The sequence below is a fragment of the Phocoena phocoena genome, chromosome 8 (genome assembly GCF_963924675.1).
Source record: "Phocoena phocoena chromosome 8, mPhoPho1.1, whole genome shotgun sequence".
NCBI lineage: Eukaryota > Metazoa > Chordata > Mammalia > Artiodactyla > Phocoenidae > Phocoena > Phocoena phocoena.
In genome coordinates this window covers 59,082,141-59,107,852 of record NC_089226.1, presented here as the reverse complement: position 1 = coordinate 59,107,852, position 25,712 = coordinate 59,082,141, and the positions used below count along the sequence as shown (strand labels likewise).

Genomic DNA, 25,712 nt, shown 5'->3' with positions numbered 1-25,712 from the left:
CTCAGGGTGCACAAGCTGAAAACGTGGATTTCATCCAGAAGGCAATAGGGAGCCTTGGAAGTTTTGTGAGCAGGGCATGGTCAGAACAGCATTTCAGAAAGATCTCTCTGGTTGCAGCGTGGAGAATGGATTGAATAGTGTTGAGTACGTGAAGCTTAGGGCATTTGTGAGATTGACACCAGAACCATCCAGGCATTATTTTAAGTTGGAGCCCTTGTCCCCTTGGCCAAACACTTCTCTGAGTCCTCAGATGCTCTTGCTGAGGAATTTGGGGAGAGTTAGGACTCTCCCTCCCCTAGTAGGAGCCAGGAGACTTGAAATTGATCTCATCCCAGCTTTGCCCCCAACACGCTGGGTGACCTTGGGACAGTTCTTGCCCTGCCAGCCTCTAAAAGGAGGCCAGGACCAGTGAAGTCTTGAATTGAGAGTATGTGGGGCTGGGGGGAGGGGACAGCTGGCATGAAAGGCTTATCACTTTCCACTTCGTCTTACCTTGGGCTGTCCTGGGGTCTGGTTGGAGGGGTTGGAGGGTCACGGTGGGTGACGCTCACAAATGCTTGCCAAGCTTGGACTGCAAAGTGAGACTATGGCCCCTCCTTTTTTGTCCTCCTCCTGCCCAGGGTGCACAGAGCTTTGAGGTTTCTGGATCCTCCAGGGACCAGCTAAAAGAGTGTGAGAACATCACCAAGTCCTCATAGGTGACCCCGTGAAGGCTTTGATTTGGCTTCTTTCCTGGTTGTGAGGAGCCACTGTGCCCCTGTCGGTGTCAGTTTTGCCATCTGTAAATTGGGCATGATGGTCCTAGTGTCTTCGGATGCAGGTTGCTATGAGGATTCTTAAGACAATGTCTAGGAAAGGGCCTTGTAAGCTGTAAAATGCAATGCACAGGGGAGGCGCGTGATACTTACAGACCTAAATGCATTTTGAAGACGATACAAGAACACAAATGCAATAGTGAGGGATCGTGCTGGTTATTGGAATTTTAACTATTGACAGCCTTCCTCTCCCTGCCCTCTCTGCAGAGACAGCTTACTAGTAACATTTTATAAGTGTACTTCATTTTATCTTCCACCAGCCCTGTAAGGGAGGAATTATTACTCGCATTTTGCAGATAAGGAAATAAAGGCTCAGAGAGCACCTTGACCAAAGTCACAAAGCTGGTGAAAGCTGGGATTCCCGCCTACCTGCCCTACCTAGCTTATCCCTCCGCATTCAAGACAGAAGCCCCATCTGGGTGAGGCCAGGTCCTCTAGTTTTCAGGCTGAGGGAAGTTTGAATTCCATCCTGAAAACACGTCTTCAGTTCTTGCTTGTGGCCTGATTACCCAGCTGCTGGTAAGATAGTATCTGCTCAGGCTGTCCACAGGGCTGGAGAAGCCTTGCTGATCTGGGTGAGAGGGGGTGCAGTTACCCCGGTGAAATCTTTCCTCTCCCCAGCTTCCTTCTGTGGGTCTGTCTGGTGTACCTTTTGACCCACACCTTCCTCTTAGGCCTGCCTTTGTGTCCTCAGGTCTGGCCTCTCCCAGCCATTGGGAGACTGGCTATGGGGGCCTTCCCTGACCTCTGTACTCATCCTAGAGGTCAGTTGCAGGACTAGGTCAGGCCGGGCCCACTGTCTCTCTCTGTCCACATCACCCAGCACAAGCTGGATACAGAGAAGGTGCCAGTGAGTGTTTGGGAAATGAATGACCAGGTGAAAGTAGGTGTATAATAGAAGAGAAAGATCTTGCTCCATGGAGAGATACAGTTGGTTCTTGAGCAGAGGGGTTCCTCTACTCCTCTGTCATGCCATCTCCAAGGACTGAGTTGTGTCTGGTCCAGTGAGTAGCTGGAGTCCCTGCTGGGAAGGTGGGCAACCTAGGCCCTTCTGGGCAGCTGCTTCCTCCTTGGTGCTCCACCCTGGTGCCCTGTCATCACAGTGACAATGACACTGCCTGGGCACTGGAGCATGGGAGGAGGGCCTCCCTCAGACTTCCTGGGGCCCTCTCCTCTCCTCTCCCCCTGCCTTGGGGAGGATCCTGGTGTTGCTACAGCTTCCTGGTGAGCGCCCTATCTCCCCAGCCTCAGCTTGTGGGAGGAGTCTTGCTGTGGCTGGGCTGTGGGCCGGCAAGGATGCTTTCCATCTCACAAGGAAATCCAAGGCCAAGGGATCGGCTCCCCTCACCGGACCATTATGTGTATTGTGGCCTCTCCCGTTGCGGAGCACAGGCTCCGGACGCGCAGGCTCAGTGGCCATGGCTCACGGGCACAGCCGCTCCGTGGCATGTGGGATCTTCCCGGACCAGGGCATGAACCTGTGTCCCCTGCATCGGCAGGCGGACTCTCAACCACTGCGCAACCAGGGAAGCCCCTGATCCCTCCTTTCTGAACCCCCTTTCCTATCCAACTTCCATGTGGCACCATCTTTGCAAAGATCACCTCCTACCATGTCCTTCCCTGCTTAAGCCCTGCCAGGGCTCCTCATTTTCCTCAGGATTGAGGCCTCAGCCCAGCCTTCAAGACTTTCCGTGTGAGACCTCAGGCCCTCCCACATTCTGTGCCACCTAACCCTCCACTCCAACTTCACATGACCCCCCAGTCTTCCCCCGACAGGACACGCTGTCACACCACGGCGTCTTTGCACGTGCTCCTCCCTCTGCCTTCAGTGATCTCCTACCTTTTTGTCTACCTGACAAACTCCATATCATCCTTCAAGTCCCAGCTCAAATGGCCCCTCCTCAGGGAAGCTCTCCCTGACTACCTCCCCACGCCAGTTAGAGGTTACTCTGGATTCCATATCCCCAGGGCTTCCCTTAGTCATGGCTTAATCACTCAAGCGGACTTGGTCCATGTCTGTGTCTTCCTCCCAATCCGGACTGGAGCTCCTCAAGGGCCTGACAGAGTCTGATCTGAGTCTGGGTTTGCAGGGTCTTTCCGAGGTTGGGCATATGGGGGTATTAGCAAGTGTTTGTTGAGACACTGTGACTCCTGGGAAAGCGATTTATGATTGTGTTACTCTGAGAGTCTAGACTCCCGTGGTTCTGAAAATCTCAAAACCAAAGCTGTCAGAAGCAATGAATAACAGAAGCGAAGAAACATCTAGCATTCACTCCTGGAACCAGAGACTCCTGGAACTGGACTGTAAGAACCAATGAACTCCAAATCCTGGAAGCACTCTGAGTGAGGCAGTCAGAATCACAGGCTCACGTATATCCTGGCCAACACTTCTGTCCCTTTTTCTACCTTGGGGTCTCCATTCTCCCTCTTTCCTCCGAAACTGGACCCTTCCTGCTTCTCCACAGACCTGATCACGGCCCCTTCTAGGAGGCTTCCCTGACTCCTCTGACCGTGACCCCTCCTCCTCTGCTAGGTCACCTGGTAAGACCCCCTGCTGAGAAGTGTTCAGGGTCTCTTTGCCAAGATGGGCAGATGCAGCCTCCACATCAGGGCAGCGCATGATCTGCTAGCCCCACAGAGCACCCACCTGCCCCCTTGTCTTACTCATTCCTCATGAGCTGTCTTATGTAGCAGTGATTCTCCCTGTCTGACCAGTGAAGAACCTGAGGCTCAGAGAGTGGAACTGACTTGACCAAGATTGCACAGCATGGATGGTTCCAAGTTGGAGCCTGAACCCAGGGTTCTTGCCTCTTGAGTATGGCTGGAGACGTTCGAGTGTGACGGGTTGGGGTGGAGTCCAGGGCATTGTGGTTCTGAACTTGTTCAGTTTAGCAACTGTGCGGGGCTGTGCTGTGTCAGAGGTGGATCAGATGGCTTGGAGTCCTGCCCTGGAGTGGGTTTGGGGGTGCTCGACCCCACACTGAAAATTAGAAGACCAGACCTTGATAAGGCCCTTGCTCTTCAGGAGTCTCAGTTTCCTGATCTGTAAGGTGGGAGGACCAGCCTAGCTGACCTGAGACCCACACACTCAGATGCTCTGAGTTCAACCCCAATGGGTGGCTCCTACGGTCAGGATCCTGAGGGCTCCCGAGGGGGAGAGAGATTCCAGAAGGGGCTACAGAGACCCAGGGCCTCCAGCGGAGGCTGCGGAGGCTTCACACTACAACAGCACCTGCTGATAACATCTGAGGTTAGCCCTCAGCTCTTTCCCCAGACAAGCCCCAGTGTTTGTGGTGCAGAAAGCACACCAGACAAGGCTGGGGACCTATTGGCCTTCTGCCCCATGGAGGACACTTGGGAGGGGGCAGAGGATGACTTCCAAGATTCTTCCTATCCTCCAGCCCAGCCTTGCCCTCTCTACTCCCCTCAAGCCCCAGGGATGACTGACAGTTTCCCAAACATATTGCCCCAGTTTTCGCTCACTCTGCTCCTCTTCTCTCTCCGCCCTCTTGACTCCTACCCATCTTCCAAAGGCAGGTGTCCTCTCCTCCAGGAATCCTTCCCTGATCACTGCCCGCCCCCCATTCCCATTAGCGTCCCTCTTGGTTCCTTCAGCTCTCATCACCTTAAGTTGTCGCTGACTATTTCTGGTTCTTCCCCTGTCCTCTTCCCTCCACCCTCAGCCTTGACAGTGAGCTCCTCAAGATCACGGAAGGGTCTGACCCACCTCAGAGTCCCTAAGTGCCCCGCACAGGGACAGGTGTAGGTATGGCAGCCCCTGTAAAGGGTGAGTGGGTGATAGGGTATGGTGGGGTGTAAGTCCTGCTGGGGGTCCCTCAGCTGCCCTCCCTTCTGAGGATAGTCTTCAATGTGGGAACCTTGATCTGTGGTCAGTCTGGCTGTGACCTTGCTTCTCTGCCCATAATACCTGTGGGTTTCCTGCCCCTCTTATCTTCCTGGGATACCCCCATCCTCCCTGCCTTCTTCACGTGCTAAAATCATATCTCTTTTAATTATTTCACAAAATGAGTCTAAATCATCTCCTTTAGTTATCTTGACAAACTTACGAGGCAGGTACTGTTCTTAGATTGCAAGGAAATTGAGAGTTAAGTTGTGGAGCTGAGGCTTGTCCAGATCCTATAGCTGGGAATGGCAGAACTGGGATCTCTCACCTGCCCAGTGCCCTCCCCTGCCCCTCAGTGGTGTTCTGGATCCAGAGCCTCTGTTTTCCCTTCACAGCACTCCACCCCCAGCAGAGGCAGGCAGCAGGAGTTTCCAGAATGGTGATGGGTCACTTTCCCCTGTCAAACTGGACAGGGCCAGCCAGGTGGGTATGGAGCAGGCAGTACATTCCAGAGCCACCCTAGTGGAGAAGCTGGAATGTTGTCCAACCACCTTGGAAATTCTGCAACCAGCCTGGGAACTGCCCCAGTCACTCCTCCTGGCTTTGGGGTCACTAGCCTGGGACCACAGGGAGAAAGACCCAGTGTGGGATAGAGGCAGAGCCAGGTTAAGGGAGAGGGTAGTCCGTCTGCATGCTAGGCTTGGCTCTGCCCTTGGCTTATTGGTGACCTTGGGTGAGATCTTGGGCTACCCTTTCTGGCCTTGATGGGTTTTTTTTTTTTAACTGTAAGATGGGTACAGTAACCATCATGGCTGCTTCACAATGGGGAACTACCAGGAAGAGTAGATCTTGGGCCCTGCCAGTAAGACGTTCCCTCCGGTGGAGAATTAATCAGGCAAAACTGTGGGGCTCAAAGAGGGCTGGTCAGGGAGCTTCCTGGAAGAGAGGATCCGGGCTTTGGAGGGTATGAGGTAGTTACCCCAAAACTGGGTTCGCCTCTTCATGGGCATCAAGCCAAAAGGCATAACCCAGCCAAAGAGCGGGAGAGGGAAGTACTTACTACTTGCAGCAAGTAAGGAGAACACCGGGGACCTTTCCCAAAGCAGTGTCTCACCGAACAGCAAAATTGGGGGAGTTTTAAGCTAAGGGTACATGAATATTCACTTGCAAGGGATATGAGCAGAGAACTCAGCATATAATTGGGGCAAAGGTTGACAGGGTCTAAGCTTTAGTTGACTGAGGACTCAAGTCAGAAAAGGTCATCATCATCATTCCTTAGGTTCCAGTTGATCTGGTGGTTGAGCCCTCAAGGGGGGGTTCAATTTTGCAGAACTGCTCAAGAAAGTGCTCCAGGCTAATCTTTACCATTGAAACAGAGCTGGGAATCTTTACAACTGATTTATTGTATTTGCTATTGCTACGTCTCTTGCCCTTAAGATCATTAATTACTGAGACCTGTTCAAGGGCAAGCATTTTTGGCCAGGCTTAAATCCTAGGCCTAATATGGCTTCTCTTATGCCAAGAAAGCCATGCCTGGTTTTCTTTCTCTGGGGAACCCCTACCTTATCTGCTTACAGTCAGGGGCATAGCTCCTAAAGTCAGACAGACGGGGGCTGCTCCGCCATTTGCTAGCTCTGTGACCCTGGAGAGGTCATTCAACCTCTCTGAAATTCTCAGGACTAAACGAGAAGAGGTTGATGGAGCCATCTAACATGGAACTTGGCACAGAGAAAGCATTCAACTCTTGTTATGACATAGCTGTTAGAAGATAAGGGAGGGTATCCCTAAGCAAAGATATGACCATGGGACTGCTTTTGCTGTGTTGGAGACAGAAAGATGAGGGTGGAGGCGGAGAGGGAGAGTGGTGTGGAGGACGGCAGGCACCAGATCAGCAGGGCTTTGAGTGCCAGGCTCAGGAACTTAGATGTCAACCTGAGGGCAATGGGGAGCCATGGAAGGATTTTGAGCTCCATAGTATGTGGTCAGATGTGTGGTTTAGGAAGACCCATAACTGCAGTATGAAAGATGGACAGGAGGGGCAGGAGTGGAGGCAGGGAGTAAGTAGGCTGGTGCAATGGTCTGGAGGAGAAATGCAGGCTCAAAACCACGGGGTCGGGAAGAGTGGCACGTCTAAGCCACTGCATTGGTCGAACTGACAGGGCTTGGTGAGTGATGGTTTCACATGGGTGGGAAAGAGAGAGGTTGTCAAGGGTATACTGGAGCTTTGAAGCCTAGAAGGATGGATGGTAGAGACCCTTCTCAGAAATGGGAGAGTGGCTTTGAGAATGTGCGTTGTTCTACCTTAGTCTTTTGAGTGAAGATATCTCCCTAGGAGGAGAAGACTGGGTGTGACCCTGGTGGAGTGGGTGAAAAGGTGAAGCTCTTTCTTTCACCTTGTCACTAGACTCCAGAACAGACTGGCAAACAGCTACCAGCCCGCTGGCCAATGTCAGCCTGAGACTCCTGGGGCAAGGTGCACTGGAAAAACGGTGGTCCAGGGCCTTTCCAGTGCCCCCTCCCCCTGCCCTATTCCTGAAGCCACCCATCTCCTCTCCCCACTTTCCCCCATGCTTGCATTGTACTTCCAGCTTGGGGACCTGGCTCAGCTGTCTCAGACCCCACTCCCCCATTGCAGGGAAATGAAACTGGGAGAAAAAGGAAGGGGATGTTCTTCTCCGAGATGGGTCTGAGGTTCTGCTGGGACCTGACCACACAGAGGCGTTCCTCCACCAGGTCACCATCCCCTCACTGAAGCACTGTGCCTGCTCTGTGGGAGGGGCTCCAGGCAAGACATAAAACTAGGGCCAGAATCCAGACCTGGGTTCTGCTCTTGGCTCTGTCCCTGGCTTATTGTGAGGCCTTGGGCCTTAGTTTCCTCCTCTGTCAAATGGGAGGTTGGCAGAGGTGATTTCTAAAGGCTGTTTCAGGCCCTGACTGTTTTAGGACTCTGGGAGAGAGTGTGTGTGTATATACTGTGTATACATCTGAGTATGACTATGTATATCTCTGTGTATCTGTGTATCTAGGTGTATCCATGCCTGTGTGTGTCCTTGTGTGTTTACAACATCTGTGGAGGAATGGTTAGAGGTGGGATGAGGGAGGAAGGGTATTCCAGATAGAGACCCAGCTTGATCTAAACTAGATTGGCCAGAGTACTGTCGAGTGTACACTGGACAAGGAGGGTATTGACTGTTTCCAGACCAGGACCAAGGGAGGGGACACTGGAGGCTCAGCTCAACTCTGCAGGGTATGGGGGAGACCCTGCCTGGCAGAGCCACCCTCCTGTGAAAGGGGACCTGGGCCTGAAGGCTGGGAACAACCGTCCCTAGAACATGTGAGCTAAAGGTGGACGGCTAGGGGTTGAGGGTGTGCAGAGGACACTCCTGCCTACCGGGACAAGCACACCAGCTCACCTCTTTGCCTCTTTCAGACCAAGACTGGAGCAGAAGAGGCAGCCCGGGGAAGGCTCGGCCTGGCTGACTTCCTGTGACCCAGAGCCCAAGCTGTCTCCACCTCCCTGTCTCAGGAGCCCAGGCACTGCCTGCCCTGAGAAATGCTGGAAGCTGGGCGAGGCCCCAGGCCAGGGGACCTGTTTTTCCTGTTTCCCACAGAGTTCCCTGCAGCTCGGTCCAGGGGTCCAGGCGGGTGCATTCATGAGTGAGGAACCTGAGCCTGCACTGAGCATCCTGACAGCGAGAGCAGGGGCTGGTCAGGTATGGGTGTGCAAGGGCAGGGTCTACTGGCTGGGAGGCTGGGAGGCCGGGAGGCTGGGAGGCTGGGGCCGGTGCACTTGTGCCTGTGTATACACTGAACTGGGGGTAAATCAAGGGGATCTGTGCCCTGCTCCCTCGTCCCCAGGCTGTGAGGAATTCAGGCTTCAGAGCCAGACAGCCCTGGGTATCAAACCCAATCTTTCCAATTCCTGGCAGTGTGACCTTGAACAAACAGCTTAACCTCTATGGCGGCATCTGCCAAGGAATGAGGTGAGGGATGAAATGAGGATGCTGCAGGGAAGTTGCTCTGCCCAGACTTGACTCCTACAAAGTGAAGGGGGGTGGTGATCTAGGATCAGGAGCTCCTGATCAGACTGACCCATGACCTGAGCCAGAGATGGGTGAGGTAAAGGAATGTGAATCAGAGAGCTGACCCCTCTCCAGAATGCCTGGGTCCGATGTCCCTCCCTCTGGCATTTCTCTGATGTGTCCGGAGTAGAGCAGGGCTCTTGAAAGAGAGACGGTCCAGGAGCCTGCCTAGGGCAGGAGCAGGCCTCAGGTGAGCTGGGCCCCTGGAGGGCTGTTGTGACCCCTGGCCACCTAGGATCAGCTGCTGAGAAATCCTTCAATGTCATTGTCCTGTGAAAGGTCCTCAGAGGAATAAGGGAAAGGAGAGCCGCCATCATAAAGCTTAGCCTCCTCTGGCCTCCCATAGCTCTTGTCCTTGCTTCATTCATTCATTCTCTCATTCATGTCATACCTGCTTTGGATCAGGCCTCTTGCTGGATGATAGGACCAGAGAAAGGAATCAGATGGACCCAGCCCTCCAGGAGCACCTGGAATGTGTTGGGGTAGAGAGTGGAAGGACAAATTCCCAGCAGGGTGTGAGGAATGCCCTGGGGGATTAGTGATGGAGGGGAAGAGCTTCAGAGATGAGGTGACATTTGAGAAGAGCCTTGAGGGATGGGCAGGATAGAGTGCAGTGTGTGTGGGTCTGGAAAGGCTTTCTGGACAGAAAGAACAGCAATACACAAAGGCAGGAAAGCCTGGCAGGCACTTACATGGCTCACATCTCCCTCCACACTAGGAGCTCTTGAGCGCAGGGCCAGCCAGAACTGGACACAGAGGGGCTGGTGAGTGGTGTTGGACAAAGGTAGGCGGGAGCTGGTCCTGGGGAGCTGGGAGTGAGGCCCTAAGGGCACCAGGGGTCAGGAGAGGCAGTGGAGAGGGTTGATGGAGAGGGCTGGGCACTTGGCTGTCTCCATAAGCAGGGGCTGGTCAGAGGGGGTGGGGCAGGAAAGATGTTCTCACAGGTTGGTGGGCCAGCCTGTGGAGGGAGAGGACAGGCAGGGTCAGTCTGGACAGGGGCCACAATGATAGAGTCCCCAGCTGGCCTGTGAGGGTGGAGGTCAGGATGTCTTAAAACAGGTAGAATGGGCAGCTCCCTTGGTTCATGAGAGACTTAGGGAAGTTTCTGCCCCTCTCATCAGTGTCAGAGATTCCATCATGAGTAATTAGCAAGAAACTGTGTAGAGCAATGAGATGTTGACCATGAAGGGAAGATGAGGGCCCTGACCCCAACTCTGAGGAGAGACCCAGCAGGCCTCAGCACCTGGGCAGGAGCGGAGCAGCAGTGGGGAGGTGAGGCTGGGGGGATGCTCCCTGAGCAGGGAGTACAGAGGGGCCACCCTTCCTGTCTCCAGCAGGGCAGAGCACCTCATGGGGGAAGTTTGAGAACCACAGTTCTACCAGGCCAGGGGATTCAGCCCATGAGAGGTCTGAACCTCAGGAGGGCAGGAAATACCTGATGTCCTCTGGGGCTCTGTGGCAGAGCTGCACACCCGAAGCCGGTGTCCCCAGGGGGAATGACTCCACCACAGATTCTTAGTCTCACACCCGGGCTTCCAGGCTCCTCCTACAGCTCCCGTGAGCCAGCAACTCCTGCTCATCTCCCAGTGCACCAGACCTGCTGGTCCCAGCCTTCGCCCTTCCCCACAGTCCATGATGTGGCATCTCACACTTACCATGCCTGACACTGAGTTCCCCCTTCTCCTGACCCCTGAGCCTGAGGCATCCTGGCCCCTCCTCCATGCAAACTCCCTCTGGGCCAGTCTCTCCAGCCACCCTCTCAAACAGCTCTCAGACCTCTTCCCTCACGAGGTCCCCAGGCCTGACCCCAGCTTGGGCCTTGGAGTCATTCCCCTGGTCCACCACACTCACCTGCTTCACAGCCTCCAGGACCTTCTATCTCTCTCTTCCACCCCTGGCCTGAGAGAGCTCCCCAAAGATTTCAGGAAAAAGCCGCAGGTGAGCTGAGCCTCGAAGCTTGTAACACACAGTGTACCTGCTGTGTGCCAGGCATGGCTCCAAACGTTTTACACGAATTACCTAACCCTCACAGCAGCCCTGTGATATAGGTTCTGTTAATCACCTCATTTTACAGATGAGGGAACAAAGGCAGTCTGTGTCCAGAGGCCGGGTTCTTCTTAATCACCGGAGTTTGCTGCGCTGATGGATAGAGTTGTAATTTCAACAGGTGGAGGCGACAGGTGTGAATGGATCCCAGATTGAAGGAGCAACATGAGGCTGGGAGGCGAAAAGCATTGGGTGCCTTCAGGAAACTGCAGGTCACAGGGGATGCGGCTGGTGACAGAGGCTGGATTATGAAAACCTCTGGTACCAGACCGAAGAGCTGGGTTTTCTCCTGAGAGCAGACAGGAGCCACAGGAGGTTTCAAGCAGGAGAATGACTTTGTCTTTTCCAGAGACCCCTCTGGACTGGGGAGACTGAGGCTAGAGACAGGGAGGCTGATGCAGTGGCTCCAGCAGCAAGGGTGGAGGTGACACTGGGCTGCAAGGAGTGGAGTGGGATGCAGGAAGTGCTTTAATGCTGGGTCCTTGAGTCCTGGCCCCAGGCCAGAGGGGTCCCAGCAGTTTGGCCCTGCCAGCGCCCCCCACCCCAACCCCATACCTACCTCCTCACCCTGGATCTGCCCCAGCTCCTTGGGGAGGAACCTGTGTCCGTGGGAGGGAGGTCACAAGTGCAGGCTCCCTGCCTCCTGGTAGCATCTTTGCTGACAATATGAGGCAGGGAAGATGGGGGAAGGGGAGGGTTATGGGGAAAGAAGGAAGCTGAGGGAGCAGTGTGTCCTTCAGCCCCCCCTAATCTTAACTTCATGGGCCTCAGGCTGCTTCTGGGAGACCAGGCTGGGCAAGAAGCTCAGTGTCTAAGGGAGTGGATGTCACCGGCCCCGCAGAATCTCTGAGCCCCAGCCTCTCAGGACCCCAGGTTTCAAAATGAAAGGGATTTTACAGCCCCAGATTCTCAGGGTGGGGAGGACACACACGACATCTGTCCTCTCTGTCATCCCAGACACACCCACACATAGGACACAAGTCCTTTTGCAGACTCTGCTAGAGAGATACTTGCACACCCCCTTAGCAGAGAGTTCACTACCTCCTCCTACAGCCCCTTCCATTGTGGGATGGACCCAGATAGGAATTGCAGCCTATTCCCAGCCTGTGACCTGGGCCAAGTTACTTGAATAATCTGTGTCTCAGCCTCTTTATTGGAAACCTGGGCACGATAACCTGGCTCCCAGAACCGTGTTGTAAGGATAGAATGAAGTCACGTGAATAAAGTACACATAGTAGTAGTGGGGCTTGAATAATGTCAGCTCCCCCTGCCCCTTCACACTATTAGAAAGTGATTCTTTGTGTTTGTCCCAAACCAACCCCTCTGGGACTCCCGTTATGATTTCCAGCCTACCTTCTGAGACCTTTGGGCACACCTTTGCCTTCCAGACAGAGATAGTCTGAGACAGAGCTCTTGGTCACGTTGGAGGAGTGGGGAGAGGAGGAAGGTGGCATCCTGATCTCCAGGTGCTCACTGTCTGGGTGGTCAGGCATCAGATATGCTCACTGGGGACAAGGTAGGAGAAGGTCAAGGTAGTGATGATGCATGAAGAGAAGCTGGGCGAGCCTGGAGGAAGCTGAATTTGCCCCCCAGCAGAAGTCCCCCGAGGCCCCCACTACCACCTACACCTGAGACTTCCCTGGAATCTTCAGGAAGGTCACAGCCCCATCTGGTAGCCTCATAAGCCGGGGAGCAGGACTTCTGTTTACAGATGCAGAAAGTACCAGAATAGGAGTGCCTAAAAATATTTGCTGAGAGGTGAATGAATGACTGAAGAGGGAGACCCTTGTAAATACTCCCTCAAATACCAAAATACCAGGCACAGGGCCAGAGCCTCCTCAGAGAGAAGAAAGCTGAGCCAAAGGAAAGAACTTCCTAATGCCACCAGGAAGGTGTGGGCTGCCCACTGGCCACAGACAGGCAGTGGGCACTGGGTGTGAGGTGGGCCCAGTCAGCCTCAAAGACCCCTTTCCGTGAATCTCAGATCGTACCCCTTTGGGACCACCAGATCCTCAGATTCTAGAGCTCAGAATCCTAGATCTAGAACTCTGTGTTCCTGAGGTTCTCAAACAGGGTCACTGATTTTTTTTTTTTTTAAGGCAAGCTGGTAAGTATTTTAGGCTTTGAGGAACATATGGTCTTTGTCACAACTATTCAACTCTATGTAAACAGATGGGCATGGCTGTGTTCCAATAAAGCTTTATTTACAAAAACAGACTGGTAGGCTGGATTTGGCCCTCAGGGGGTATTTTGCCTCTCCCTGTTCCAAAGTGTTAGAATTATATGATCCTGACAGTCACGGATCTCATGCATCCTTAAGGTTCCAGGGTTCCAAGGTTCTGGGCCCCCTGGGTCCAGGGAGAGAGGCAGATCAGACGCAATAAAAGCCTTGAACGTAGTTGGACAGGTCTGAACCGACGGGGTCTGTGGGCACTTGGGGTCCCTCATGACCCTGGTCAGGTGGGGGGGTCAGGCTTCCCTGCTGGGTCCTGATGGCCGTTCTCCCCACCACCCCCTTCCCTTCAGGGCGATGGCCACAGGCCCGGGCCTCTGGAATGGCACCATCAATGGCACCTGGGATGGGGATGAGCTGGGCTACAAGTGCCGCTTCAATGAGAACTTCAAGTACGTGCTACTGCCTGTGTCCTACGGCGTGGTGTGCGTGCTCGGGCTGTGTCTGAACGCCGTGGCTCTCTACATCTTCCTGTGCCGCCTCAAGACCTGGAACGCCTCCACCACATACATGTTCCACTTGGCCATGTCGGACGCGCTGTACGCGGCCTCCCTGCCCCTGCTGGTCTATTACTACGCCCGCGGTGACCACTGGCCCTTCAGCACAGTGCTCTGCAAGCTGGTGCGCTTCCTCTTCTACACCAACCTTTACTGCAGCATCCTCTTCCTCACGTGCATCAGCGTGCACCGATGCCTGGGTGTCCTGCGTCCACTGCGCTCGCTACGCTGGGGCCGGGCCCGCTACGCCCGCAGGGTGGCCGTCGCCGTGTGGGTGCTGGTGCTGGCCTGCCAGGCACCCGTGCTTTACTTCGTCACCACCAGTGCACGTGGTGGCCGCATTACCTGCCACGACACCTCGGCACCCGAGCTCTTCAGCCACTTCGTGGCCTACAGCTCCATCACGCTGAGCCTGCTCTTCGCGGTGCCCTTCGCCATCATCCTGGTCTGTTATGTGCTCATGGCTCGGCGGCTGCTAAAGCCAACCCACGGGACCACGGGAGGCCTGCCGCGGGCCAAGCGCAAGTCGGTGCGCACCATTGCCGTGGTGCTAGCTGTCTTCGCCCTCTGCTTCCTGCCTTTCCACGTCACCCGCACCCTCTACTACTCCTTCCGCTCACTGGACCTCAGCTGCCACACCCTCAACGCCATCAACATGGCTTACAAGATCACCCGGCCGCTGGCCAGCGCCAACAGTTGCCTTGACCCTGTGCTCTACTTCCTGGCTGGGCAGAGGCTCGTGCGCTTTGCTCGGGATGCCAAGCCACCCACAGACCCCACCCCTACCACCCAGCTTCGCCGCAGGCTGGGCCTGCATAGGTTCAACAGAACTGACACTAAGAGGACAGAAGACTCGGCCAGCAGTGAGAACTCTAGACAGATAGAGTCCACACCGCCTGGTAGTGAAAACACTAAGGACATCCGGCTGTAGGACCTGAACCCCTTGGGCCTGTGCCAGTTTGTGTCGGGTGGGACTGTAGACTTGTCCAAATGGGGCAGTCTCCCCAGATATGGACCATCAGTGAATCAGGCCAGATGGTCAAGGGGGCCATGACCCCAGTGCTCTGTCATTTGACAGAGGCGCAGTTTGTTCTCTGTGGTCCAGAGAGCTCAGCAGTCCCCACATCCTGAGTCACCATTTGTATGTGAGATTTGGGGAGTAAGGTTTTGAGAAAGGCAAGGGTTTGGGGCCAGCGCTGCCCCTGGCCTGAATCCCACATAAGTACTTGGCTGTGCCTGCCAAGGTACCTAGGCTGGGGCTCCAGACTAATCAAGTCAAGTGGAGAAACAGGCCCAGAGAGGAAAGTGACTTAACCAAGGTCACACAGCCAAGCCTGTGCCTGAGCTACCTGGGAGGGACAGGGTCTCAGGTTGACCAGAGGACGCTGGTAAGGAGTCAGGGCTGAGCCAGAGGTTCCCACGATGAGTCGGAGTGGTCTGAGTGCCACTGTGGGCTCGGCTCTGAGGAGGACGCCCAGCCCAAGGGATGAACGTCTGGGAACTGATGTCATAAACCCATCTGGAGGCTGGGAGCCAGTTTGAGGCTGGGACTTGTACTAAAGGTGTTGTTACCTGCTGAGCCGGACCCCGTTGTATAGTTGGAGGTTGGGGATACAGCCTGGGGAGCTCTCACCGTCCACACTAGGGTCCTTTCTCCAACCTGTTCTCTTCTGCCTCCCCAGTAGCTGCCTCAGTGGTGGTCTCATATGAGGAATATAACTGTACTCTCCAGACCCCAGGTCATCCTCCACTTTAAAGTTAACTGGCTTTTATGCCTGGTTTTGCTGGGTGCAGAGGGGAGTCAGGTGGGGTCCCAGTCCTCAGGATCCCCCAGTTTAGGATTTAATGGCGATGACCAGTCATGCGCTGGTGAAAGTTCAACCATTTAGCTGACTCTCGGCGGAGCGTGCGGGGGTGAGGGGAACCCCTTATTTGCAGCATTGCCAGTTTATGTGGTACAAATACTCCTGCCACAGCCAGTTTCAGACTACCAGTGTGATATCAGCCTCCTTGCAAAATTCCTGAAAAATTAACAGAGGGCTCTTGAGAGCAGGTACAAGTTTCTCTAGCACACCACTGGATAATGCTGAGTGGTTGGAGCAGTGGACCAGGGCATCAGGGAAGGCTTCCTGGAGTGGGTGGACTTCTGAGAAAAGCACTTCATCAGAGAAGAACATCCAGGTGCAGGTGCATTCTAGGCAAAGACTTGGGGGCAGGAGAGCAGGGCCTGCAGGAACTGGAAGCTGGCTGGGCAGTTGGTACCCAGGTTCAAGGCAGGAATGGGGAGGGTGGGCGGGTCACAAGGAGGCCAAGTCAGGGCTCCCTCCTTGCCCTAACCATGAGGTTTCTTTTGCACTGGGGATAAGCGTGGGAGAGATTCACTCTTCCTGTCCAGTCCTCTGCCTCTTGGGAAAATCCAGCTACCTGGCATAATGGTTGGTGCTCAGGCTGGGTCAGAGCTTAGTGTGGGGGAGATGAGTGTCACCTGGGACAGGTTCTGGGTCTAGCCAGGACCACTCTGGAGATGTGTGGAGTTCATCTGGACAGGGCCCAGCCCTAGCCTTTGGGCAGGAATAGGGCAAAACTGACAGACCTCACTTTGAACCTCAAGGATAAGGACTCTCTCTCTCTCCCTCTCCCTGTGGGAGAGCCCTTGCCCGATGGGCCCACTCTGCCTGAGAGGTCCTTCTTTCCCCACCCCACCTACACCTACCTCCTATGACTTCTCCACCCTTCCCACTCTGCCTCTTCAAAACGGCACCCCCCAGAGGTTGCTCACATGGGCTCCCCCATGTGACAGGGACCTGTCGTAAGCCATGACCCAAATGATTCCTCTGCAGTGTGCAATGTGGGTGACTTGCCCAAAGTAGTGTGAAATGCTCACCTCCCACATTCTAGGTTCTATACTCCTGTTAATGTAGCCCGGGTCCTCATGAGCATTTTTGTGATGATCTCTTACAGTCTGTCCTTGAACATTTCTTGCAGGCCTGAGCCTATCTCTTTCTTACCAGCTGCTGCTCAGGCTGAACCCAATCCCAGTTGATAAGGTGCCTCTACCCAGGTGAGATACTCTGCTGGCCAGGAGTGTTAATGCTGAGCCCCTCAGCCCTGCTCAGACTCAGAGGCAGGGAGTTACACGTTGTGACTTTGGGGGCTCTCGAGTGTCTATCTGTGGTTGGGGATGGGGCTGTGTCCACCACAGGCCCAAGTTCCCCTATAGTCCCCATTCCTTTCATGTCTTGCCCAGTTACCCCTCCAGCAGCTGTCCTGGAGACCCCAAGAACTGAGAGCCCCACAGCACATAGAGACCACACTATGGCCTAGGGCCAGGACACCTTCCTTAAACCAACTGCCTACAGATTTCTAAGGACACAGGAGCTAGGGGACAGGAGGGCCTGACTCACCATCTAATCCTGTGGCAGGCACTGGTGGGGGTGGGGAATGAAGACCCTAAGGGAACCAGGGACAGGCCCAGGGCCCCTCCTGCGGACCCTAGTCAAACCGTCTGGCTCTTCGGTGTGGACATCTGGCCTTGTTCTCGGTGCCCAGGCCCCCCGCCTGGTGGGTGAGGTTCTTTACTCTGTTGCCATATACTATTTTCAGCCCAAGTAAGAACAGGATTTTCCACTCCCAGCCCCAGACCATTGTCCAGCAGTGACGTGGAGGGACCTGCCTGCTCTCAAAATATCTCCTCTTACTCTCTGGGCCTTGCTGCCCTTTCCCCACCTCCTCGCCCTGACATCACTTCCTGGGGCTGTTGACTCCTGAAGGACGCTGTGAAAGGTCACCGCCCCTGACAGGGACTCCAGGGATTATCCAGCCCAGCTGCAGACTCAAGGCCAGAGAGGGACAGGGCCTTGTCCAAGGTCACTCAGCAGGTCAGCGTGGCGCCTGGTCGTGCGCCAGGGGCTTGGGCTGCCCCGGCAGCTCTGCTCCATTTAGTGTAGCTCAGTGCCTTTGTGGGAATCCTGCCGTCACCCCCACCACCCCAGCTCTTCCCACCTCTGATGGAGCTGGGGAGCTGAGGCCAGGGACCTGGGGTGGAGCGGGGCAGGGAGAGCAGCTGGGAGGAGTAAATTCCTGCTGACTGGCCTACAGCAGCTCTTCTCAGTGAGCTCCGTGCAACGGGGGCAGGGGCCCTGGCACATAGGGGTCTCTGCCCCGGGTGGCATTTGTCCCAGGAGGGACACTCTTACCCTCCAAAGGCTAGGAAAGGCCCTGGCCAACATGCCCTCCAGACACAGTTACTCCTATCTTGGTCCAGGTCAGGCCACCAAAGCTACCCCTCTGCCACCACCCTTGTCAAGGCAGATTTGGGCTGATCTGTTTAGAACCAGGCCCCTGAGGAAGGGAGCTAAGGTACTGACCCATGTCCCAGGCACCAGGCAGCGCCCTGTCACATCCATTATTATTTATTCTTTACCACCACCGTGTGAAATAGACATTATTACCCCCATTTAGCAGATGAGAGGACAGGCTCTGAGAGGTGAGGACTTGCTCCAGGTTATACAGGCAGTAAACGGGTGAGTCAAGATTGAGTTCAGGTCCATCTGATGCCCAGATTAGTTCCCTTTCCAGTATTGCATGCCACTTGCAACCCCTGCGGGGCAGGAGAGTTTGTAAGCGACCCTTTGTGTGATTCAAGATGAGAGAGGCAGTCTAGTGAGGATGGAGTTAAGAGCACCAGTTCTCTGCCCAGACCACCTGCGTTTGAGGGTTGTCTCCACTTCTTCCAGCTGTGGCACCTTGGGCAAATCAATCTTGCAGCACCTCCATTTTCTCATTTCTAGAAGGAGATACTACCTCCCACGTAGGGCATTGGGAGGCTTACCTGAATGAATACACATGAAGCACTTAGAACAAGACCTGGCACATGATAAGCGTTTACACACCAGGCACTGTGCCAAGGGGATACAGAGGCGAGCCAGCTGGACCCTGCCCTCAGGGAGTTGACATAACTTAATAAGTAACCACATTGGGATAAGTGAGTTGAAGGAAAGGACGGTGTGTCCGGCCAGTGAGCAATAGAATGTCCCCTGTGGGTGAGGCTTCCCCAGGGTGTGGGAGGAAAGAGCAGGTCCATCCTGGGGTGAGGTGTGGGACCACCCGCTGCCCTGCTTGGCACTGGGTGGCTCTCAGGCTCATGAGCTTGTGTGTGTTTACAGAACCTTGTCCAGGCAATGGGCTGTGGAAGGGCAGTAAGGAGAAGTGATGGCAGGAGGAGGAAGACGAGGATGCCTCTGATCTTCCAGAGCCCGCCTCTATGGGCTTGAGGGCTCCCACCCACCCATGGCAGCAGGCTTAGCCATTTCTCCCTGACTGGTGGTGCCCACCACAGGGTGCTGCAGCCTCTCCTTGGTTTATCCAAGAGTCAGAGACCCAGGGCTGGAGGACTGGCCTGGAGCTGGGCCAGAGCAGGCAATGGATGGGCAGTTTTTGCTGTGTGACCTGAGGCCAACTGCTTGCCCTCTCTGTGTCAGTCTGTAGAACCTGAAGACCTTGCTTCCCACATTCCAGTTCTCCCTACCTTAGGGCAGCAGCCACCCAGATTTTTCATCAAAGACACAACTAACAGCTACTCCCCCAGGCACTCCCAAGACCCCATGAGCCCTCAGTTCTGAGGACTAGAGTGGGGCAGTGGGTCTCCTCCAGTATCAAGTGACCAGAAAGGTGAAGTGACTCCACTGGCACCACACATTGCCTTGGAGTGGAGCCAGTTGAATGTCTGATGCTTCTGCCTCCTGTGGGGTGGAGGCTGGAACTTGGCCAGGAGTCACTGGGCTGCAGGTTGAAGGATGCATTTACCTTCCCCAGGGGTATGTGCTTGAGGTGTGGGATGAAGGGTGGGGGAAATGAGCTCCAGAAACCAAACTCATCCTCCTCTGTCCTGATGCACCAAGTGACATGGTGAATACTTTTTTCTTTCTGGACCTCAGTTTCCAATTTCCCCATATGCAGCGGGCCCTGGCTCTGCCCGGCCACTCCAGCCTCTTCAGTAGGGCTCGCCTCTCTCTTGGCTCCAGCTCAGCCAGGTGTCCAGTCTCAGCCCTGTCCCAGCCAGGAACAATGGGCCAGACCGAGCCAGCCCCCAGGGGCTCACCTGAGACTATTTTCAGCCCTTGGAGATGAAGTCAGAAAAGGATTTTCCACTCCCAGCACAATGGCTGCCCTGAAACCATTGTCCAGCAGGCATCCGCCTGCCCCAAAGTATCTCCGCTGCTTCTACCCTCTGGGCCTCCCTGCCCTACTCCTCACCTCCCAAACTTGACATCACTTCCTGGGCCTGTTACTCCTAAAAGCCACTGTGAAACAGCATGTGAGCCCCCTGGGAGACCTGACCAATTGGAATCAGTTTTCCCTCTTGGCAGGGAACCCAGGGATTATTTGGCTGCATTGAGAGACTGGAGACCAGAGAGGGCTGTGCCTCACCCAAGGTCATGCAGCGGTCAGCATAGAGAATAAATGCGAGGCCAGGGCTCTCTGGCTTCTTCCGTTTCCTCCATCAGCACTGGTCTGTACCTCCTGGGAGTGACAGCTCATCTTGGAAGGCCTGGGGTGGACATCCTGGGGAGAAGCCTGAGTGATGTGGGTGAGAGGGGGTGTACCTTGGGTTCTGACCTTGGAGCTCCTGATTCAGTTCTGTTTGTACCAACTGTGACTTTAGTGTGTGCTGAACTCAGAGTTACCAAGTAGCAGCTTCAGGGAAAGGAGGAGGTCTGGGGACACAGGGAAGCTGAGGCAGGAAGATCAGGGTTCTGGCCCAGTTTAGCCACCACTAGCCCTGTGATTGCAAACTCAGTTTCTTCATCTGTAAAATGGAACAGATAGTACCTCCTTTTCCAGTTTATTGAACAGTGAGCATGCAGTAAGGCACAAATATGCAACTGTTTTATTTTTCTCCCATCGACTCTCTCTGCTTGATATGTCTAATTTCCCTTTTCCATCCATAACTGCATATTTGGTAAACTCCAAAACTTTGAGTCACTTTTGGATAACAACTGAAGTTCAGTCCAGTTTAAAATTCCAATCGTCTACTTAATTTACTGCTCCCTCCTCCTCTTCCCCTGTGCTGGGAGGACCCTGCTCCCTCTCCTTTGCGTGCCCCTCTCCTCTGGATGTGGGGCAAGGTGAGGAGGAAAGGGACCAGTGGATCATCCCCAGAACTGCCACAGCCCCCTCTTGCTGTCCTTGCTTCTCTGATCCTGACAACCTGACATCAGTGCCCCTCTGCATGGAATCCCCCAAACACCAGACCACACTTTTGTAAGAGTCTCTTCATTAAACAATCCCAAAGTCACCAATTTGAGTGTGACCCATCTTTCCTGCTGAAACTCTTTAACTGATATACTCCAGTCTCCCTGAATGATTTTCCTAGAGCATCCCTCACCTGGCTTGGGAGTGGGAAAGCCCTTGTCTGGCCCCCTCCCCCCTCCCACTAGGTTGTGAACTCACAGCTGCAGAGATGTCAGGTTTTCTGCTTGTAGAGTCAAGAGTGATGGGTGGGGGACTTCCCCAGTGGCACAGTGGCTAAGACTCTGTGCTCCCAATGCAGGGGGCCCAGGTTCGATCCCTGGTCAGGGAACTAGATCCCACATGCATGCCACAATTAAGGAGCCCACCTGCCACAACTAAGGAGACAGTGAGCTGCAACTAAGGAGCCCACCTCCCACAACTCAGACCTGGTGCACCTAAATAAATAATAATTGTTAAAAAAGAGTGAAGGGTGGTAGAGAGCTGGGTAATAAACTCAGAGAAGGTATCTAACCCCAATTGTTTTCAGGTTACTTTAGTAGGTGGGTATTTTACCCCTCTGTGTCCTCAGATTTATGTCCTGGAGCCAAATTCCAAATCAGCAGCCACATGAAAAGTCCTACCTCACTGTGGGATTAAACTGTCAGACCAGCCTTTGTGACCAAAGCAATTGAAAAATGTGGGGGAGGAAATTAAAAGTCATCACCCAGCCTGTGGTAGTGTGTGTGTGTGTGTGTGTGTGTGTGTGTTTATGTCTGTGTTTATGTCACACACAGTGGTCACATCTGTGTGTGAGGGAGAAATCTGAGGGGTAGGGGCTGTCCCGGCAGGTACCACATAGATACCTGGAGACAGAAGGGCCACAGGTGGGTGCCTAGCCTGTGGGAGAAAGAGAGGGACCAGGAGGAGCTGCCATGGAGTCAGACTAAAACCAGGAGATGGAAGTAGACAGGGTTGGGGATGACAGGAAGAGATGGGAGTGGGGAGGGGATCCAGCTGCCAGCTCTGTAGACCCCCTTTCCTTCTCTCCCTCGCCATTCTTCCTCCCTTTCCTTCAGTTTCCCTCCCTCCTTACTTCCCATTTCCCTCACCCTTTTATCCCCTGTCCCCAGAATTCCTGGGAACGAAGGAAATCAAAAGGGGCAGTTCAGAGCTTCAGACATATCCCTTCAATCTGAGTGCTGGCTCAACTCCCTTGCCAGGCTGTGCTTAGTCTACTGTGGGTCCTGGGTTCATGGATGCTGCCCTGCTGCCCCCTGCTGCCCAGAGCTGGCAGCAGAGGCAGGAATGGGGGCTGGGGTCCAGACTTTCTCCCGTGGAGTGATGAGAAGAAAATGATCCTGCTGGCAGCCAGGTTGTTGGAGAGTGTGAGATAGGGGTAGGACTGAGAATTGAAACTGGGAACACAATTTGCAAAACATACCTGATTTACAAAACAGTTAACAGTGCCTGACCAAGCTGTGACGTCCACCTCAGACTAAGCTCACACTTGAAAACACCCATGTATTTAGACCCACATGTTCCAAGAGAAAACCACAGGCAAACTGATTTAATAGTAATTCTCCACGAGGGCTCCTGTGTTCTCAACATAAGATCTCTGACTCTTCCAGCAACTTCCTGCTTTGCAAATCCTGACCAATCTCTGCCAGAGACCATCCTTTGACTCACTCCAGCCCCACAACCCTATAAGCACCCCTTCCTTAACTCCTCCCTTGGAGACACCCCAGGGAATCCCCTGATGGGAAGTCTTTGCTGCAGCAAGTGGTAAGCCCGACCTTGTTGGCTACAGGTGTGTTCCTGATGGTGGGGGCTGATCAGCATTGACAAGAGGTTGCTGCCTCTTCCTGGGTGAGAGCAGGTGACGTTTCAGATCTCCATTCCAGCCAACCTGCCCCTGTGGGCTTGCAAGGACTCCCCGTCTAGCGCCCTAGAGCCCCTAGCTGATCCATCCACTCCGCACCAGCACTGTGGGGTATTTTATTCCCTCAGGGGAGCATGTGTCGGACTGCTGGTTTTGTGAGGGCAAGACTGAGGGGCAGATACAGCTGCTCCACCCTCAGGGCGCTGCCCCTCTGAGGCCCAGTGTCCCAGCTTGGGGTTTCAAAGGCACTGACTTGACACTCATTTGTTCTGCCAGGAGTGGTCCCCAAGTACAGCTCTATGATGTCCTCTGGCCATGGGTATTCCTTTAACCTCCTGCTTACCTTCCAGAGGCCCCAGATGGTGTCCCCCACCTTCACTGGCTGCCAGGAAGACACCCAAACCCTGGGTCTGAGGACACAGCTGAGTGCTGGGGAGTGGGGCTAGAGAGGCCCTCCCAAAGGACTTGCAGGCTGGGCTCTAGGCCTTGAGGACCAGCCTCTCCATCTGGTCTGGGAGCTCTTCTGAAGGGAAGTCAGAATCTTCTCCCTTCTCTGAAGCTGGGGTCTCTGAAAGGGCTTATCCCGCCAACAAGGGTCCTCTCTGTACCTCCCTAACACCCTGTCATCATTTGCATCTTCCCCTCACATCCAGAGATGGAGAGATCACTCCCTGCTAGGCAACCCCTGTCCCTGTGGGAGAGCCCTCCTCACAGGAGCTCTGTCTCCCCAGCTTGGCCTTAGGGGCACACGGCACACCTGCCCTCAGCCCAGGGCAGCCACGGGAAGGTGTCACCATGACCCCGAGTTGGCTCTTCTCCAGGTTGGCACCCCCAGCTCCCTACCTTGCCCCCCTCCAGGGCTACCCTGCCCCACTCCAGGGCCTCCACCCCTACCAAAAGCCCTGCCCTCTGTATGCCCCCAGAAGTCCTTGCCTCCTCGAATGGCAGCCTCTACAACAGGACTCCATCCCCTGGGAGGTGTGACTGAGCTCAGCTGCTCCTCCCAGCATCCCCTGTGACACCATCTGGGAAGAAGACTTTACCCACCACCCACGAGATGCCTGTGATTTGGATCCCACCAGCATGGCAGTAAGTAAAATGCATCTGACTCTCAATCATGAGGAAGGGGAGGCCCTTGGGATAGAGTGGGAAGCAAAAATTAAGGGGGGGAGTCTCAGCCAGCCCTCCAGACCCCACCCCGCATCCTCACCCCAGACCCACACACCTTGTCCACAAGCTTTCACTCCACCTAAACCCGGGTGCCTTCATCCACGAGGCACAGAGCACATAAACCTTGAAGACTTACATTTGAATCTTGGCTCTGTCACTCATTAATCAGATGACCTTGGGCACCTCAGTTTCCTCGTCATAAAAAAGAGGGATAATCACATACACTTTACATTCTATTTGCTTGTTTGTTTGTTTATTTATTTATTTATATTTTTGGCTGCATTGGGTCTTCGTTGCTGCGCGCGGGCTTTCTCTAGTTGCAGTGAGCGGGGGCTACTCTTCATTGTGGTGTGCAGGCTTCTCATTGCGGTGGCTTCTCTTATATGCGGAGCACGGGCTCCAGGCGCGCGGGCTTCAGTAGTTGTGGCACGCAGGCTCTAGAGCGCAGGCTCAGTAGTTGTGGCGCACGGGCTTAGTTGCTCCGCGGCATGTGGGATCTTCCCAGACCAGGGATCGAACCCATGTCCCTTGCATTGGCAGGCGGACTCTTAACCACTGCGCCACCAGGGAAGTCCCTTATGTTTTATTTGTATTGTCTGTCTCTTCTTGAAAGCTCTCAGAGGACAGGGGGTTTTGTCTAGTTTTGTCACTGCTTTACCCCAGTGCCTAGAACGGTGCCTAGTGCATAGTAGGTGCACAACAGTTACTCACTGAATGAATGAATGAGATTCATAGTGGGGAATAAATGAGATAAACCATGTAACTGTTTTGCAGAACATCTAGTACCAGTGGGTGCTCATTATATAATTCCTTTCCTTTGTAAAGCAAGTCAAATTAATTATTTCGTGTAAGTTTCACAAGGGCTCTTTGAGGCAGGAACCTTATTATTATTGATTCATTCGTTATTTATTCAACAGATATTTACCAAAAGCCTACTATGTTGTAGGCATTGTTGTAGGCATTGTTGTAGGTATTTGGAAATCATCAGTAAATGAAAAAGAAAGATACTTCCCTCGGAGCTTATAGCCTAGTAGGGTGAGAGAGACAAAAAGTAACAGGTATCATAAAGTGTAAATTACGCGCTGTGTTAGGAGGTGACAAGTGCTGTGGGGAAAACAGCAGAGAGGGAAGAGGGATTAGGAGGAGAAGGAGGATGTGATTTTTTATTTATTTATTTATTTATTTTTTTTTTTTGTGGTACACGGGCCTCTCACTGCCGTGGCCTTTCCCGCTGCGGAGCACAGGCTCCGGATGCGCAGGCGCAGCAGCCATGGCTCACGGGCCCAGCCGATCCTCCCAGACCGGAGCACGAACCCGTGTCTCCTGCATCGGCAGGCGGACTCTCAACCACTGCGCCACCAGGGAAACCCTGATTTTTGCTTTTGTTTTGTGTGTGTGTGTGTGTGTGTGTGGTATGCGGGCCTCTCACTGCTGTGGCCCCTCCCGTTGCGGCAGGCTCAGCGGCCACGGCTCACGGGCCCAGCCCGCTCCGCGGCACGTGGGATCCTCCCAGACCGGAGCACGAACCCGCGTCCCCTGCATCGGCAGGCGGACTCTCAACCACTGCGCCACCCGGGAAGCCCGGAAACCCTGATTTTTAAGTGGGGTGGTCAGGTGAAGCCTCAGCAGAGGCTAAAAAGAGGGCGTTCGAACAGACTTGAAGGAGAGCCTTCCAGCCGGAGGGAACAGTAAGTACAAAGGTCTGGCTGCCAGAGGAAGGAGGCTGGTGCCTGGGGTGAAGACGGAAGAATTGAAGTGGAGGCCAGAGGTTGGTGGAATCTTGTACGACAGTGAGTGAGGTGGAAAGCCATTGCAGAGATACAGTGTGCCTTACGTTTTAGAAGGCTGAATCTGGCTTCAGTGTGGTGAATAAACCACAGTGGGCTGAGGATGGGAGCAGCCAGAGCAGGAAG

At 54.2% G+C, this 25,712-nt stretch overlaps 1 protein-coding gene across 1 annotated transcript; it reads left to right on the top strand.

The window, feature by feature from the left end:
• Nucleotides 1–8,300: 8,300 nt before the first annotated feature.
• On the top strand, nucleotides 8,301–14,671 carry P2RY2 (purinergic receptor P2Y2). Its single transcript, XM_065882061.1, has 2 exons — nucleotides 8,301–8,372; nucleotides 13,314–14,671. Exon 2 carries the CDS (start codon nucleotides 13,318–13,320, stop codon nucleotides 14,446–14,448), a length of 1,131 nt encoding a protein of 376 aa, XP_065738133.1. The 5' UTR covers nucleotides 8,301–8,372; nucleotides 13,314–13,317; the 3' UTR covers nucleotides 14,449–14,671.
• The last annotated feature ends 11,041 nt before the right edge of the window (nucleotides 14,672–25,712 follow it).